Source organism: Schistocerca serialis, chromosome 2 (genome assembly GCF_023864345.2).
Source record: "Schistocerca serialis cubense isolate TAMUIC-IGC-003099 chromosome 2, iqSchSeri2.2, whole genome shotgun sequence".
Lineage (NCBI taxonomy): Eukaryota > Metazoa > Arthropoda > Insecta > Orthoptera > Acrididae > Schistocerca > Schistocerca serialis.
Genome location: NC_064639.1, coordinates 775768886 through 775786236, shown reverse-complemented (window position 1 = coordinate 775786236; position 17351 = coordinate 775768886). Strand labels below are relative to the sequence as shown.

The window sequence follows — 17351 nt, the reverse complement described above, 5'->3', positions numbered from 1 at the left end:
ACATTCCTGGGATCAGATACATCACATGATCACACTGACTGAACCACAGGCACATAGACACAGGCAACAGAGCATGCACAATGTCGGCACTAGTACAGTGTATATCCACCTTTCGCAGCAATGCAGGCTGCTATTCTCCCATGGAGACGATCGTAGAGATGCTGGATGTAGTCCTGTGGAATGGCTTGCCATGCCATTTCCACCTGGCGCCTCAGTTGGACCAGCGTTCGTGCTGGACGTGCAGATCGCGTGAGACGACGCTTCATCCAGTCCCAAACATGCTCAATGGGGGACAGATCCGGAGATCTTGCTGGCCAGGGTAGTTGACTTACACCTTCTAGAGCACGTTGGGTGGCATGGGATACATGCGGACGTGCATTGTCCTGTTGGAACAGCAAGCTCCCTTGTCGGTCTAGGAATGGTGGAACGATGGGTTCGATGACGGTTTGGATGTACCGTGCACTATTCAGTGTCCCCTCGACGATCACCAGTGGTGTACGGCCAGTGTAGGAGATCGCTCCCCACACCATGATGCCGGGTGTTGGCCCTGTGTGCCTCGGTCGTATGCAGTCCTGATTGTGGCGCTCAACTGCACGGCGCCAAACACGCATACAACCATCATTGGCACCAAGGCAGAAGCGACTCTCATCGCTGAAGACGACACGTCTCCATTCGTCCCTCCATTCACGCCTGTCGCGACACCACTGGAGGCGGGCTGCACGATGTTGGGGCATGAGCGGAAGATGGCCTAACGGTGTGCGGGACCGTAGCCCAGCTTCATGGAGACGGTTGCGAATGGTCCTCGCCGATACCCCAGGAGCAACAGTGTCCCTAATTTGCTGGGAAGTGGCGGTGCGGTCCCCTACGGCACTGCGTACGATCCTACGGTCTTGGCGTGCATCCGTGCGTCGCTGCAGTCCGGTCCCAGGTCGACGGGCACGTGCACCTTCCGCCGACCACTGGCGACAACATCGATGTACTGTGGAGACCTCACGCCCCACGTGTTGAGCAATTCGGCGGTACGTCCACCCGGCCTGCCGCATGCCCACTATACGCCCTCGCTCAAAGTCCGTCAACTGCACATACGGTTCACGTCCACGATGTCGCGGCATGCTACCAGTGTTAAAGACTGCGATGGAGCTACGTATGCCACGGCAAACTGGCCGACACTGACAGCGGCGGTGCACAAATGCTGCGCAGCTAGCGCCATTCGACGGCCAACACCGCGGTTCCTGGTGTGTCCGCTGTGCCGTGCGTGTGATCATTGCTTGTACAGCCCTCTCGCAGTGTCCGGAGCAAGTATGGTGGGTCTGACACACCGGTGTCAATGTGTTCTTTTTTCCATTTCCAGGAGTGTATTTGAAGTTTGCTAAGTCTAAATGGCTGCAAGAAAAATGTGAAAAATATCAAAAAAAGAAATTATTGGATGGACTGATTCGGCATATAGAAAAGTCAAAACAACCTTCAGTGAAATTGAAAGCAAATTGGTAATACTAACAGTGCAATGGGAATCCACTATTAAACACAAAAGGGAGAATGGATAGGTGGAAAAGGTACATGAAAGGCCTCTATGAGGGTGAGAATTTGTCACACAATTTGATAGAAGAAGAAACTGGAGTTGATATGGAAGATATCAGAGACAGAATCTAGAAGATCTGAGATCCAATTGGGTAGAAGCTATAGATGACATACCATCATAATTCCTAAAATCAGTGGGGCAAGTGGCAACCTATCAACTGTTCAAGTTGGTGTGCAGAATATTCAAGACAAGTGATGTACAATCATCCTTTCGGAAAAATATCAACCACACAATTTGGAAGATACAAAGGGCTGGTAAGTGTGAGAACTGTCTCACAATCAGCTTAACAGCTCATGCATCCAAGCTGTTGATGAGAGTAATACACAAAAAAATGGAAAGGAAAATTTCGGATTTGTAAGGAGATGGTCAGTAGGCTTTAGGACAGGTATAGGCCAACAGAGGCACTTATGACATTGCACACAGGATCTATCAAAGCCAGAAAAACATTTGACAAAGTAATATTGTTCAAGATGTTCGAAATTCTGAGAAAAAAAGGAGTAAGCTATAGGGAAAGACAGGTAATACACAGTATGTACAAGAACCGAGAGGGAACAATGCAACTGAATGACCAAGAACGAAGTGCTCAGATTAAAAGGGTTAAAGATGGGATGCAGTCTTGCATCTCTACTGTTCAGTGTATACCATGAAGAAACAATAACAGAAATAAAAGAAATGTTCGAGAGTAGGAATAAAATTGAGACTGAAAAGATACCAATGATAGAATTCACTGACGATCTTGCTATACTGCAAGTTAAGAATATCTGCATAATTCTTTGAATCAAATGAATAGCCTGAGCACAGAATATTGACTGTGAGTAAAATGGAAAGAGACTGAGGTAATGAGATGCAACAAAATGAGAACAGCGAGAAACTTATCAAAACTGGTGATCATAATGTAGACATAGTTAAAGAATTCTGCTACCCTAAACCATGATGGATGGGGCATGAAGGACATAAAATGCAGAGTAGCACTGGCAAAAACGGGCATTCCTAGCCAAGAGAAGTTTACTGTTAGCAAACGAAGTATGTACATTTGGAGCACAACATTGTATGGTAGTGAAACATGGACCATGGGAAAGACACCACAGAAGAGAATTGAAGCTTTTGCAGGTGGTGCTACAGATGAATGTTGAAAATTAGGTGGACTTGTAAGGTAAAGAAAGAGGAGGTTCTCCGCAGAATGGTGAGGAAAGGAATGTATGGAAAACACTGACAAAAAGTAGGGACATGATGCAGTAAGGGAACGCAGAGTCTGGAATACATTCAGCAAATAACTGAGTACTTAGGATGCAAGTGCTACTCTGAGGTGAAGAGGATGTTGTAGGAGAATAATTTGTGGTGGCTAGCAACCTTCAAGAACTTATGCAGCATGTATTTCAGATGTGGAAAAATTCCTAAAAGTAACATCTGGAGGTTGTTTGTTGTTTGTTGCCATGCCACAAGAAATAAAAGATTTTATTCATCTGTGTTGGGGCAACACCTCATACAGATAATAATGGATATAAGTTTCAAATGGAATGAAAGTTTTATCATTAATATCCCTTATATAATTAGTATCTTCACTACAATTGATGAATATCACACTAGTTTTTCATGCTATAACACTTTCTATTCTGCCAATCTACAGTATTTGTTTATGTTGAGTGTCCGCTGATAGTCTTTGCATGAATCACTGATCTATTAGTCTCCCTCCATTTCATAACAAATTTCAAATGATGAGCTCCACGTAGATATATAGAAGTGCATCGTGTGCAAATGTCAAACAGCTTCACAAAGCTAGAAATGTTATTCACTATATCATTAAAATATATTGTGAACATTTCTGTGAGGTATGCCTGAGGCTACTTTCACTCCTGATGTGTCCCCATTATGTTTTATAAGCATGTGGCACATTCTGTTTAATATGAAGTTAATTCAATAAAACGTCATATGTTGTGTAAGCATGTAGGCAGTTTTATTACTAGGTGACTGAAAAACTATATCAAACTCTGTTTCAAAGAAATTGCCCTCCAAGCAGTTTGTTTAATAATGTCATTCCCATGAAATTATCACAAAGCCATGTTTCCTATTGATGAAACAAAGTAATAAAATTACTTTGTCTCAAAGAAAGATAACATTTGAAAGTTTACAGATCATTCTACAATACCACCAACCACACTGAATTATAAATTACACCCTTCTAGCACTATGTACATTGTGTACAAGTCAGTACATTTGACTCATTAGTAATGTTTCCTACTTTATTCTCCAAATCACATTTTTAAGAATGTAAGATGCCATTAACCATCTGTAAATACAATGCATACATCTACTGAAGTTTTCTGTGTTCATACTCATTTTTCACTTAACTCCAAGACCTGACACTGTGATGAATTTCAATTACTCCCCAAAAATATTCTTCTTCTTCTTCTTCTTCTTCTTCTTCTTCTTCTTCTTCTTCTTCTTCTTCTTCTTCTTCTTCTTCTTCTTCTTCATCATCATCATCATCATCATCATCATCATCATCATCATCATCATCATCATCTAAGACTGATTATGCCTTTCAGCATTCAGTCTGGAGCATAGCCCCCTTATAAAATTCCTCCATGATCCCCTATTCAGTGCTAACATTGGTGCCTCTTCTGATGTTAAACCTATTACTTCAAAATCATTCTTAACCGAATCCAGGTACCTTCTCCTTGGTCTGCCTTGACTCCTCCTACCCTCTACTGCTGAACCCATGAGTCTCTTGGGTAACCTTGCTTCTCCCATGCGTGTAACATGACCCCACCATCTAAGCCTGTTCGCCCTGACTGTTACATCTCTAGAGTTCATTCCCAGTTTTTCTTTGATTTCCTCATTGTGGACACCCTGCTGCCATTGTTCCCATCTGCTAGTATCTGCAATCATCCTAGCTACTTTCATATCCGTAACCTTAACCTTGTTGATAACGTAACCTGAATCCACCCAGCTTTCGCTCCCATACAACAAAGTTGGTCGAAAGATTGAACGGTGCCAGATAACTTAGTCTCGGGACTGACTTCCTTCTTGCAGAAGAGAGTAGATCATAGCTGAGTGCTCACTGCATTAGCTTTGCTACACCTCGCTTCCAGTTCTTTCACTATGTTGCCATCCTGTGAGAGAATATGCATCCTAAGTACTTGAAACCGTCCACCTGTTCTCACTTCGTTCCTCCTATTTGGCACTCAGTCCGTTTATATTTCTTTCCCACTGACATTACTTTCGTTTTGGAGATGCTTATCTTCATACCATAGTCCTTACATTTCTGATCTAGCTCTGAAATATTACTTTGCAAACTTTCAATCGAATCTGCCATCACAACTAGGTCATCCGCATAGGCAAGACTGCTTATTTTGTGTTTACATACCTTAATCTCACCCAGCCAGTCTATTGTTTTCAACATATGATCCATAAATAATATGAACAACAGTGGAGACAGGTTGCAGCCTTGTCTTACCCCTGAAATTACTCTGAACCATGAACTCAATTTAACGTCAACCCTAACTGCTGCCTGACTATCTATCTAAAGACCTTTAATTGCTTGCAAAAGTTTGCCTCCTATTCCATAATCTCGTAGAACAGGCAATAACTTCCTCCTAGGAACCTGGTCATATTCCTTTTCTAGATCTATAAAGCATATATACAATTCCCTGTTCCACTCATAACACTTCTCCATTATTTGCCGTAAGCTAAATATCTGGTCCTGACACCCTCTAAGAGGCCTAAACCCACACTGATTTTCATCCAATTGGTCCTCAACTAATACTCGCACTTTCCTTTCAACAATACCTGAGAAGATTTTACCCACAATGCTGATTAAAGAGATACCTCTGTAGTTGTTACAACCTTTTCTGTTTCCATGTTTATAAGATTGGTGTGATTACTGCTTTTGCCCAGTCTGATGGAACCTGTCCTGACTCCCAGGCCATTTCAATTATCCTGTGTAGCCATTTAAGACCTGACATTCCACTGTATTTGATGAGTTCCGACTTAATTTCATCCACCCCAGCTGCTTTATTGCACTGCAATCTATTGACCATTTTCTCCACTTCCTCAAATGTGATCCTATTTCCATCATCATTCCTATCCCATTGTACATCGAAATCTGAAACATTACTGATCGTATTTTCATCTACATTGAGCAACTCTTCAAAATATTCTCTCCATCTGCCCAAGGCATCCACAGGATTCACCAGCAGTTTTCCTGACCTGTCCAAAATACTTGTCATTTCCTTCTTACCTCCCTTACGAAGATTGCTAATTACACTCCAGAATGGTTTTCCAGCAGCTTGACCCAAAGTCTCCAACTGTTTCCAAAGTCTTCCCTAGATTTCTTCTTGGATGCTGCAATTATCTGTTTGGCTTTGTTTCTTTCTTCAACATAACTTTCTCTGTCTACCTGAGTTCTAGTATGTAGCCATTTTTGATACGCCTTCTTTTTCCTTTTACAGGCTCCCTTGACTGTGTCATTCCACCAAGCTGTTTGCTTCATCCTACTTTTACACACTACTGTTCCAAAACATTCTTTAGCCACTTCTAGTACTGTGTCCCTGTACCTTGTCCATTCCTTTTCCAATGACTGTAATTGAGTACATTCAACTAAATGGTACCCTTTTGAGATCGCTGTTACGTCCTTGTGCCTGATTTCCTTATCCTGAAGTTTCTCCACTCTTATCCTCCTACATATGGACCTGACCTCCTGCACTTTCGGCCTCACAATCCCAATTTCACTGCAGATTAAATAATGATCAGTGTCATCAAAGAATCCCCTGAATACACGTGTGTCCCTAACAGCCATCCTGAATTCCAGATCTGTTATTATACAGTCAATGACAGATCTGGTTCCCCTGTCTTCCCAAGTATACCGGTGAATGTTCTTATGTTTAAAAAAGGAGTTTGTGATTACTAAGCCCATACTGGCACAGAAATCCAAGAGTTGTTTCCCATTCCTGTTGGCCTCCATATCCTCTCCAAATTTACCCATAACCTTTTCGTACCCTTCTGCTCCATTTCCAATCCTGGCGTTAAAATCACCCATGAGCAGAACACTGTCCTTGTCCTTTACTCTAAGAAATACATCACTGAGCGTGTCATAAAAACTATCCATCTTATCTTGATCTGTCCCTTCACAATGCGAATATACTGACACAATCCTAATTTTTCTTGCTAGACACTGTCAAATCTATCCACATCAGTCGTTCGTTTACATACCTTATTGCAACTACGCTGGGTTCCATTTCTTTCCTGATGTAAAGCCCTACACCCCATTGTGCTATTCCTGCTTTGACTCCTGACAGGTAGACCTTGTATTCTCCCACTTCCTCTTCTTTCTCACCCCTTACCTGAATGTCACTAACAGCTAAAACGTCCAGCCCCATCTTACTTGCAGCCTCTGCCAGCTCTACCTTCTTCCCAGAGTAGCCCCCATTGATATTAATAGCTCCCCATCTCATTACCATTTGTTTGCCAAGTCGTATCTTAGGAGTCCCTGGTTTGTCAGTTAGAGGTGGGACTCCGTCACCTCCAAAGGTCCGAGGCATTTTGCTCTGATTGTTGCCAGCATCATATTTAAAGTACCAGGGAAGCAGGTTGCTAGCCTTACTTGCCCCGAGTCCCATTGGGTTTTACCCCTAACGGCTGAGGGACTAACCAGTGGATATGGTAGTCTTTGCCGTATGAGCACAAAGGTGACCACGACTCAGAATATGTCCGAGATGCCCAGCCTTATTCCAAAGTAACTGGTATCCCGACTGTCGGGACCACTTACTTGGCCACTCATACATTGCCCGTGGTTCATGAACTAGGACATGACTACAGGAACCCACACCATGAACCACCAAAAATGTTCATTGCAGAAAAATTTCCTGAATGTGCCATTTCTTCAAATCATGCTGCACAGATTTTATAAATGACATTTTGATGTAAAACCACTACAAGCTGCTAAAAGTTTTTATTGTTTCAGCAGTAAATCCATCATAGGACAGATTTTTTAAAAAATATGTCACATCACATGTCTACAATTTTAAAGTATATAAATTAAATGTTGAAACTATTTGCAGCATAATAAAAGTTTTTAGCAGCTTGTGGTGGTTTTACATCAAAGTATCTTAAGTGACACTCACCTAGTTCAATGGACACACACACAAAAATCACATGCTAACTTTATAACTGTCACGGCGTTAACATTTTAGAATCTTCTGTTCTACATATATGACAATATCACACGAGTATTTCCCAATGCAGTAACCAGTTACAATCAGCCAATGACAATCTTCAGACTGTCAATAAATAAAAAGAGGTGACAAAACATTATAGAATCCATACAATGCATGAAGTAATTATCTATGTCATGACAGAAAACAATAAACCAGACTTTTGCAATCAATTTTTCTATGAACTGAGTTCTCCAGGCACGACTAGTGACCTGCCTTCACTCACAGATTTACTCCTACCTTCCAAATTTCACAGAAGTGATAGTCCCACAATGCATACAGGAGAATTTCTGCAAAATTTAATAGCTAAAACTGTTACGTGAGAAAATTTTCTGTAGCTCTCTCTGTACGAGAAAGTAGGAGGATGTGCGTGGCATTTGATCTAATTACTAATATCTAGTACGGACAGAAAGAGAGACAACACATAATATGAATAACATGTTGGGACCAACTTATAGGTTAAAATTGCATACTAATTTATCTGATGATAAAACATACATTGAAAGAAAGTATATAAAAGCTAGTAAAGTAATCCTATGAAATGCTAAAAAGACTTTCTTGTTGTGCTTGAATTTACACGTCTGTAGTTATAAGAAACCTATCTACAGTAGAATGTCTTTTGATGTGCCGTTCTTAAGCAGTATCAGCTTCTCACACTAACGTATTAACTCTCCTTCCTCCTCCCCCCCCCCCCCCCCCCCAAAAAAAAAAATTTGTTTTTAATATCTTGTTTATTTAAAGAGATTTTCCAAATACTTTACCTTAAAAATAGTTCAGTTGCTGCAAGGACCAAGCCGTAAGCCATTATCTTCAGACCAAAGCATCTACAAAGCACACGTGTTAAACTTGGACATCTATTTGCTTGTTTGGCTCTTTTCAGCTCATCCTCCCATATCCTGGAAGTTTTAAGATTAAGATTTTTACTGATATAAATTTGAGAGTATTTGGTTCATGATGGGTCACATTCCACTGTATACCTTTCAATCCTATCTCCAAGAAGATCAGATCTGTGCTCCTTAAGAGGAACAAATAAATCTTCTATTTCCAGATCTCTTTTGTAGCCTTTCTTGAATGTATCAAGTATCCACCTGCAAAGAAAGTGATTCATAATATAATGCCATTAGCATGAAGTCGAAAACAGTAGACCTATTTAGTTCCGAAAGTTGTCTACATCTTTGGATAACTATTGATATTGTGTGTTTTAAATTATTAACAGTATCTTGATATCCATCTGACAACAACTGAAAATTTTGAAAATTTGAGTACAAATTTTCAGTGTCAATGTTGTCACCTATATGCTGAATAGAAAGAAAGTTACCCATCAAGGCTGATATGTACCCAACCATATGTTTTATTCCTGTGACCAAAGAACCTTTGTACATAAGTGCTCCATACACAGGAGTAAATTAAGTGACACAGAGATCTGGATTGGGTCAGATGGCATGCTTGGATGACCTAATGGTAAGGCAATTATTTGCTGCATGCAGCAAATCCTTATTCCCTGGCAGAAATTTTCAGCTATCACTTTATATGTACATCAATGCAGTTACTATGTTAAGTAATGATTCTCATGTAAATTTTTGAGTCTTGTGTTTTATATAATTATGCTGCCTTCTTTTCCCAGTTTGAAATGTTTGCGTCAGAATTGTGCAAAACAACAACGGACTTGTTCATGCACCTTATAGCTGTACACAGTAAAAGTGGCTGATCTAGCTGGCTACAATACTTACCAATATGTTAAGGCTGAAAGTGGATTAGCTGATGCTCGTGGGTTAGGAGGCTTCTCATGTTTCTTACCGGCATCCATTTTATTACTTCAGCTGCATTCTGGAACAAGAAAAGTGATCTTTTTAGGAGGAAGTACCAAGTCCCACTGAACATCACAGGAAGTTGTGTGTCAGTTTACAATGAATACAAATTACAGAAATAAATCACTTTTTGCTCTGCAAAATTTCTGGAAATTCATTACACAATAACAACTCAATAAAATAGTTTCAACCTGATGCTCTTCATGAGTATGAAAATTGAAGCAGATAGTATTCCAGAGAAAATTACTGAAGTATGTTTGAACAATGCAGTTAGCAATAACAGCTGCATTGAAACAGGCACACCTCTTGTGAAAAGTAAAAATATTATTGAATGCAAGATAGAGAAAGTTACACTTACCACAGAGCAACAAAGATGGTTGGGGAAACATGCACCTTCAGAACCGTAGGTTCCTTTATTTGCCACCATGGATCAGGAGATGAGGTGAGTGAGTGAGTGAGTGAGTGAGTTATCTAAAATAAATGGTTTGAACTTTTAAGATGGTTAAAATGTTTGCTGTGATGGACACACAACAATAACTCTCCATTTCAAATTGTGTAATGCATGTCCACTTAATTAGGCAACTGATGCATAATTTCAAATCCCCATATCCATATCCCTTGTCTTAACAGCTGTGACTTACACCATGGGTTCCATTTTTCATTTTTTTTGTTTTGTTTTGTCATCAGTCTACTGACTGGTTTGATGCGGCCCGCCACGAATTCCTTTCCTGTGCTAACCTCTTCATCTCAGAGCAGAGTAGCACTTGCAACCTACGTCCTCAATTATTTGCTTGACGTATTCCAATCTCTGTCTTCTTCTACAGTTTTTGCCCTCTACAGCTCCCTCTAGTACCATGGAAGTCATTCCCTCATGTCTTAGCAGATGTCCTGTCATCCTGTCCCTTCTCCTTATCAGCGTTTTCCACATATTCCTTTCCTCTCAGATTCTGCGTAGAGCCTCCTCATTCCTTACTTTATCAGTCCACCTAATTTTCAACATTCGTCTATAGCACCACATCTCAATGCTCAGATTCTCTTCAGTTCCGGTTTTCCCACAGTCCATGTTTCACTACCATACAATGCTGTACTCCAGACGTACATCCTCAGAAATTTCTTCCTCAAATTAAGGCCGGTATTTGATATTAGTAGACTTCTCTTGGCCAGAAAAGCCATTTTTGCCATAGCGAGTCTGCTTTTGATGTCCTCCTTGCTCCATCCATCATTGGTTATTTTACTGCCTAGGTAGCAGAATTCCTTAACTTTACTGACTTCGTGACCATCAATCCTGATGTTAAGTTTCTCGCTGTTCTCATTTCTACTACTTCTCATTACCTTCGTCTTTCTCCGATTTACTCTCAAACCATACTGTGTACTCATTAGACTGTTCATTCCGTTCAGCAGATCATTTAATTCTTCTTCACTTTCACTCAGGATAGCAATGTCATCAGCGAATCATATCATTGATATCCTTTCGCCTTGTATTTTAATTCCACTCCTGAACCTTTCTTTTATTTCCATCATTGCTTCCTCGATGTACAGATTGAAGAGTAGGGGCGAAAGGCTACAGCCTTTTCTTACACCCTTCTTAATACGAGCACTTCGTTCTTGATCGTCCACTCTTATTATTCCCTCTTGGTTGTTGTACATATTGTATATGACCCGTCTCTCCCTATAGCTTACCCCTACTTTTTTCAGAATCACGAACAGCTTGCACCATTTTATATTGTCGAACACTTTTTCCAGGTAGACAAATCCTATGAAAGTGTCTTTATTTTTCTTTAGCCTTGCTTCCATTATTAGCCGTAACGTCAGAATTGCCCCTCTCGTCCCTTTACTTTTCCTAAAGCCAAACTGATCCCCACCTAGCGCATTCTCAATTTTCTTTCCCATTCTTCTGTATATTATTCTTGTAAGCAGCTTCAATGCATGAGCTGTTAAGCTGATTGTGCGATAATTCTCGCACTTGTCAGCTCTTGCCGTCTTCGGAATTGTGTGGATGAAGCTTTTCCGAAAGCTTATGGGTTCCATAAGCCACTAAAAATCTTAGAGCGACATTACAGACCACCCAACTACTCCTCCCTGAAGAATAGAATGAACAACAATACATCATTAAACAAAATAGTGGTTATTTATATCCAAAAAGTTGATATTCGAGCATTGTTCTCCATCCTTAATGCAACATATTAGGTTCCAAACACGATTTAAGCTAACTGCTTCATGCTCGTCTGACAGCTGTATTATATCAAGTATTCAGCAGATCCACACACTGAATAAGGGGAACGGTGCCAGCTGTGTCCTGTATGGTATGCAAAGCTTCTCTTCTTGTGAACTTTGTTTCAGGTGCCGCTGCAGGAATCGTAGTAACTCCTAAGCAACCAGTTGGTCACCAGCTTCATGCAAAGAAAAATACGACTGTCTGAGGTGCCTGCTAATTTCTCCCACACGGCACATTGTAAGCAACTGAACTCAGCAGTTCTAATCTCCGTCTGACCTTAGGTTTCCTGAAATTACCTAAGTTAAATGTCATAATATTTTCTATGAAAATGGCTTACCCGATTTCCTTAATGATATAACCAATTTCCTTCCTCATCCTTCTCCAACATTAAATGTTTTCTATTCCTTCCTCAGTACGTATAGCTTGCTTCATTGGGTCTTTCTTCCCATGAGCATTATTTGGCTACTTCAAGCTATTTGAATCATCAGACGCACTTCCGAAAAAAGGTGAGATCAATTTTGGCTGTGTTGGTATAGGTTAAAGGAACAATTTATTTGTACCACTAAATGCTGCTATTCGGTGCCAGTGTGGAAAGTGCGTCAATCAGAACCAACATGGTCTTGTACAGTTCCATAGTTGCTTTACAACTGCAAGCCCATACCTTGTAGTGGTCTTCAGTCCAGAGACTGGTTTGATGCAGCTCTCCATGCTACTCTACCCTGTGCAAGCCTCTTCATCCCCGAGTAACACAACAACATATTCCCTCATTATTGCTTCAGTTAACCCAATGCTAAGGTGTCCTGTCATACCTTCAAGTGAGCAGCAGTAGCATAAAATAACATGCATGCTAGGTGAGAAAAAATGTTCGATCCGTGCAAGAAAATAACCCAGATTCCTAGTTAGCGACAGAATTCCACAATGAGGCAGTTGTATACGAGATAAATAGCAATTTAATAAGCAGTTGGCTGTGACATGATGCAAATACGCTTTTTAATGCTTCGACTGTGTCACTGTGAAGGGGGACTTTCACGGGGCATGAGTGTGATATAATGAAAGTTTATTTTATTATTTATTTTTTAAATAAACAGTGATTTAGATGGTATAATTAAGTCTATTTTATCGTTGTTTAATGAAAACTAAGATTAAACTGCGATTTTGCTCATTCTTGTTTACCTTGGAAATATGAAGACAGTTATTCTTTAAATGTGTACAAAGTGCGCCGCGCGGACGGTCATGTTACAAAAATCAGCGCGATCGTTTTAAGCGTTTACAACAAAAACGGAAGTGAAAGGGAGAATGGAAAAAAATAAAAGCCTATCTGAGCCCTTCCCCACAACACGAAGTAAGTTGAAGTGGTAATACACAAGATGAATCAGAACTCTACAGATAAACTTTCTGATGATTGTGAGGATCGAAGCAAAAAGAATTTTTTTTGTAAACTTGGGCTCTAAAATGCATGCCTACTAGCTATGGGCACTTTTTTATCTTCGCTATTGCGAAGAACACTTATACTGAACAAGTGCTCGTAGCTCTTTAAGGTATGCATTTTCGAGACCATGTTTACCGGACTCTTTTCTTGTTTCGGTTCATACTATCTCCTCCCCAAATGGAAAACACACAGCTTGCAGAAGAAGACACTTGTTTCATTCAAAGATGAAAAAGTGCACATAGCTCTTACAGTACGCATTTTAGAGCCCATGTTTACTGGACTTTTTCCTTGTTTAGGTCCATATTACCGTCTTTAAAAGTTTGTTGGTGGAGTTCCGGTGCACCGTCTATTTTACTGATGTTACTTTTTTGCCACAGTGTTCGCGGCTAATGCTGGCCTACCGATGCTCGTAAAATGCTGCGAACACACACAATAGAAGAGATCTATTGCTTTGTCGCTACAGATCAAAGAAACAGTTTCTTTGCACCACTAAATGCCGCTAGTCAGTTCCATTGTTTGTTTGGGCTCTTGTAGTGGTGTGTGTGTAGCTGTATGTTGCGTTGCATTTCGAAAACCGGAGTGGACCAAAAAAGAAAGTATTCGAACTTATAATACTCTATCCGGCAGAAGAGTGCCTCGGAAATGTACGTTGTCAGTTATAAAAATACTAAAATGAAGCAGAACTCCACAGAAAATCGCTGCGGTGCTGGATGATATTCAGGAACCAAACGAAATAAGGAACACAATCGATAAAGGAAAACAAGATTATGCTTTCTTGCATTTATTTGTATTCTGTGCTGTAATGTACTGTATAACAATGTTTAACTGTATTTTACCGTGCTACAACTCCTGATGAGCTTACTAAGTAATTTGCAAAATCATCAAGAATTTCTTTGTGTTTGAAGTTGTCTATCATCTTTTGCATATTGGAAGAAAGATGTAATAGGAAAATCGATATCGTAAACACTACAATCCTATTCAAGAGGAAAACGTAACACTACAATGCTATTCACTTTTTACTCCATTTCGAAGCGTGGTGGATGAAGAACCGCATATTGTCTTGAGCAAAGCAGACAGTTTCGTGTTGCAGCTGAATATCCATTTATTAGATTACCTCGACAAGAAATGTCGCGCACAAATGTGAAACCGCAAAGAAAAGAATGGATTTATATTTTCAGCAAAACTATTCACTTGCTCACACATTTTCAAGTTCTGTAGGCAAATCTGACAAATTGTAGATACTAAGAATGTGCCCATCCATCAAACTTCAAGAAATTCCTCTCGCCAGACGAAAGTATTGGTATAATAATGAGTTCGTTGTAGAAGGAAATGCCAATGTAAGAAACTCAGCTCAGTAATTTTGTAACCTTTATGAGACTTTTAAAAAGGTCACTGCATAATAAGCCAACAATGTATGCATTTCATGAAAAGGCCTATACCGGTGTTTATTATTCGCGCAAAGTTGGCACTCGACACGCTGGCTGATGGTGGGAGCCACTGTTAAAATGGGAAATGCCTTTATAGTCGCTCCCATCAGCCACCGCGCCGAATGTCAACTTTGCGCGTATAATAAATAGCAAAGAATGTTTAATATATGCAGAGAGAGAGAGAGAGAGAGAGAGAGAGAGAGAATGTTTTTGTTGGGCCACTTTTTTCGCTTAGTGATAGATGGCGCTATAATAGTCACAAACATATAAGTACGTGGTATCACGTAACATTCCGCCAGTGCGGACGGTATTTGCTTCGTTATACGATATCCGTGTTAAAATGGACCGTTTACCAGTTGCGGAAAAGGTCGATATCGTGTTGATGTATGGCTATTGCGATCAAAATGCCCAACGGGCGTGTGCTACGTATGCTGCTCGGTATGCTGGACGACATCATCCAAGTATCCGAACCGTTCGTCGGATAGTTACGTTATTTAACTCTTTCAGACCTGGTGGTCACAATTGTGTATATAAAGTTTGTTCACTAATAGTTTGCTGACAAATGTCAGGTACATCCAAACCCACTGTACACATTTGTGTATGTTTCTTTTAGCCATGCTCCAACAGCTGTTGCTCTCTTGTGAGCAGTCTGTGAACCACATAGTAAAATATACTGTCTGGCGTTGTCTCTCTGTGGGAAGCCATTACTCGTTGACTTTATTGCTATAATAGTCACATTGTGGGTTTTGTTTATGAATGTTTTGTGCGGTTTTCTTCTTTTGGAAACATTAGACATTCTTTCAGTGGAATTTTCAGCAATTTCATTCAGTTCATATTTGTGTTATTATCAGGTAAGAATAATGTACACATTTGTGTACAACAGGTCCTTAATGGTGTAAAATAGGAAAAATAACCTAAAATGTGCCTCGGCTATATTTGCATGGCTATGATAGTTATGTGTGGTAATTTTTCCATTAATTTTAGTACCAGCAGCAAGGAGGAGAATAAGTGACCTGTTTATATGATTTTATTTTATATTATATTGCTGGCTTTTGACTTACAAATATGGATAAGGAATATCTTTCTGTGGAGAAATATTGGGACTTCATTATGACATAATTGAAAATGGTGGCGTTTCTGACATCAGTTTGATTGGAAATGAGGATGACAGTGTTCCACTTATTGAAAGGCAAGCTCCACAAATAGTAAAACGTGTTGGAGCAAATAAAGTGGGCGTGACTGATGTGTGTAGACACACCATATCTGAAGATGAAGATGGAGAGGTGGTGGATGCTGAAATGAACTTTTTATGCAATGAAAACAACCCAGAATTGAATAACCTGTGTGACAACATAATGGTGACACCTAAAGAATCCATAAAAATGGAAACGAAAGCCTCTAAGTACCATTGCATAAACATACAAAGCTCCAAATTTTGAAGAATCTCTCTTGTGTTCTCCAATGCAATACTTCAAAATATATATACCAGATGATTTGTTCACTAGCATGGCAGCACATACTCATATTTATGCATTACAACGAGGCAACTCCTCCTTCAAGCAGACAACTCCTCAAGCACTAGAGATGCAATTTGGTATGCATATATTGACTGGCACCTTGAAATTTCTCAGATTATGAATGTATTGGGATACAAGCCTGAAGGGAAATGTGTTTTGGGAAATCATGTCACTAGACAGATTTGTAGAATTATGAACAAATTTACATTTGGTGAACGATCTGGAAAAGCCACCTGAAAATAAATATAAATTTTACAAAGTCAGGCCAATTTACTCAGCCATTCGAAAATGCTGCAGTGAACTTCCTATAGAAGAGAATGTTTGTGTCAGTGAAGGAATTATTCCTTTCACTGGGAAGTTTTCTGCAAAGCAGTATGTCAAGGGGAAACCAATTCCATGGGGAATCAAAGTCTTCATGTGAAAAGAGTGGAATAGTATATGATTAGCTTTTGTATCAAGGTGCTACAACGGAACTAAATACCGCACATACTGTAAAAGATTTGGATTAGGTCCTGCTGTTGGTTTAGAATTTTTTGTTCCATTCTCAGAAGGTGCAGGTCATAAATTATACTTTGACAACTTCTTTTCACATTATCATCTGTTTCAAGTTCTGAAATCTCAAGGCATCAATGCAGCAGGTACTGTCCGTCAAAACAGATTCGGAAAGAACTTGCCATTTTCAGATGATAAAACAATAATGAAGCAAACCAGAGGTTACTGAGAAGAAATCACTAGTGTTGATGACATTACCATGTGTAAGTGGTTGGACTATAGGTCAGTTGTATTGTGTCCAAACTTTGTTGGTAAAGACTCAGTGGATGTTGAGTGTTGGGACAAAAAACACTATAAATATGTGAAAGTAGAAAGACCTGAAATATTGAGAAGATATCATGCAGTCGATGGTGTGGAACTATTTGAATCGGTAATTGTAAAAACAACACATGTCCACTTTTTGGTAAAAATTAGATAAGAGGTGCGCTAGAAAAAAACCGGACTGATGCTGGAAAAAACATTTATTTACAATTATTTACAATTTCATGTTATCTCCTTCAATGTACTCTCCTCCTCGGTCTCTGCACCGCTTCATACGAATTTTCCACTGTTCATAGCAATGCTGCAGATCATTTTCGGCAAGTCCATACATTACTTCCGTCGCTTTTTCTT

At 39.9% G+C, this 17351-nt stretch overlaps 1 protein-coding gene across 2 annotated transcripts in view; it reads right to left on the bottom strand.

Annotated features, from left to right (window-relative positions):
• Positions 1 to 17351, bottom strand: part of LOC126457998 (probable multidrug resistance-associated protein lethal(2)03659) — a 266562-nt gene that overhangs the window by 86946 nt on the left and 162265 nt on the right. For both annotated transcript variants that reach the window (XM_050094769.1, XM_050094770.1), the window contains exons 3-5: positions 9522 to 9618; positions 8769 to 8879; positions 8553 to 8687 (exon numbers count right to left, since the gene is read on the bottom strand). In XM_050094769.1, coding sequence (XP_049950726.1) covers positions 8553 to 8687; positions 8769 to 8879; positions 9522 to 9598 — 323 coding nt within the window. In that variant the 5' untranslated portion in view covers positions 9599 to 9618. The remainder of the gene's footprint in view (positions 1 to 8552; positions 8688 to 8768; positions 8880 to 9521; positions 9619 to 17351) is intronic.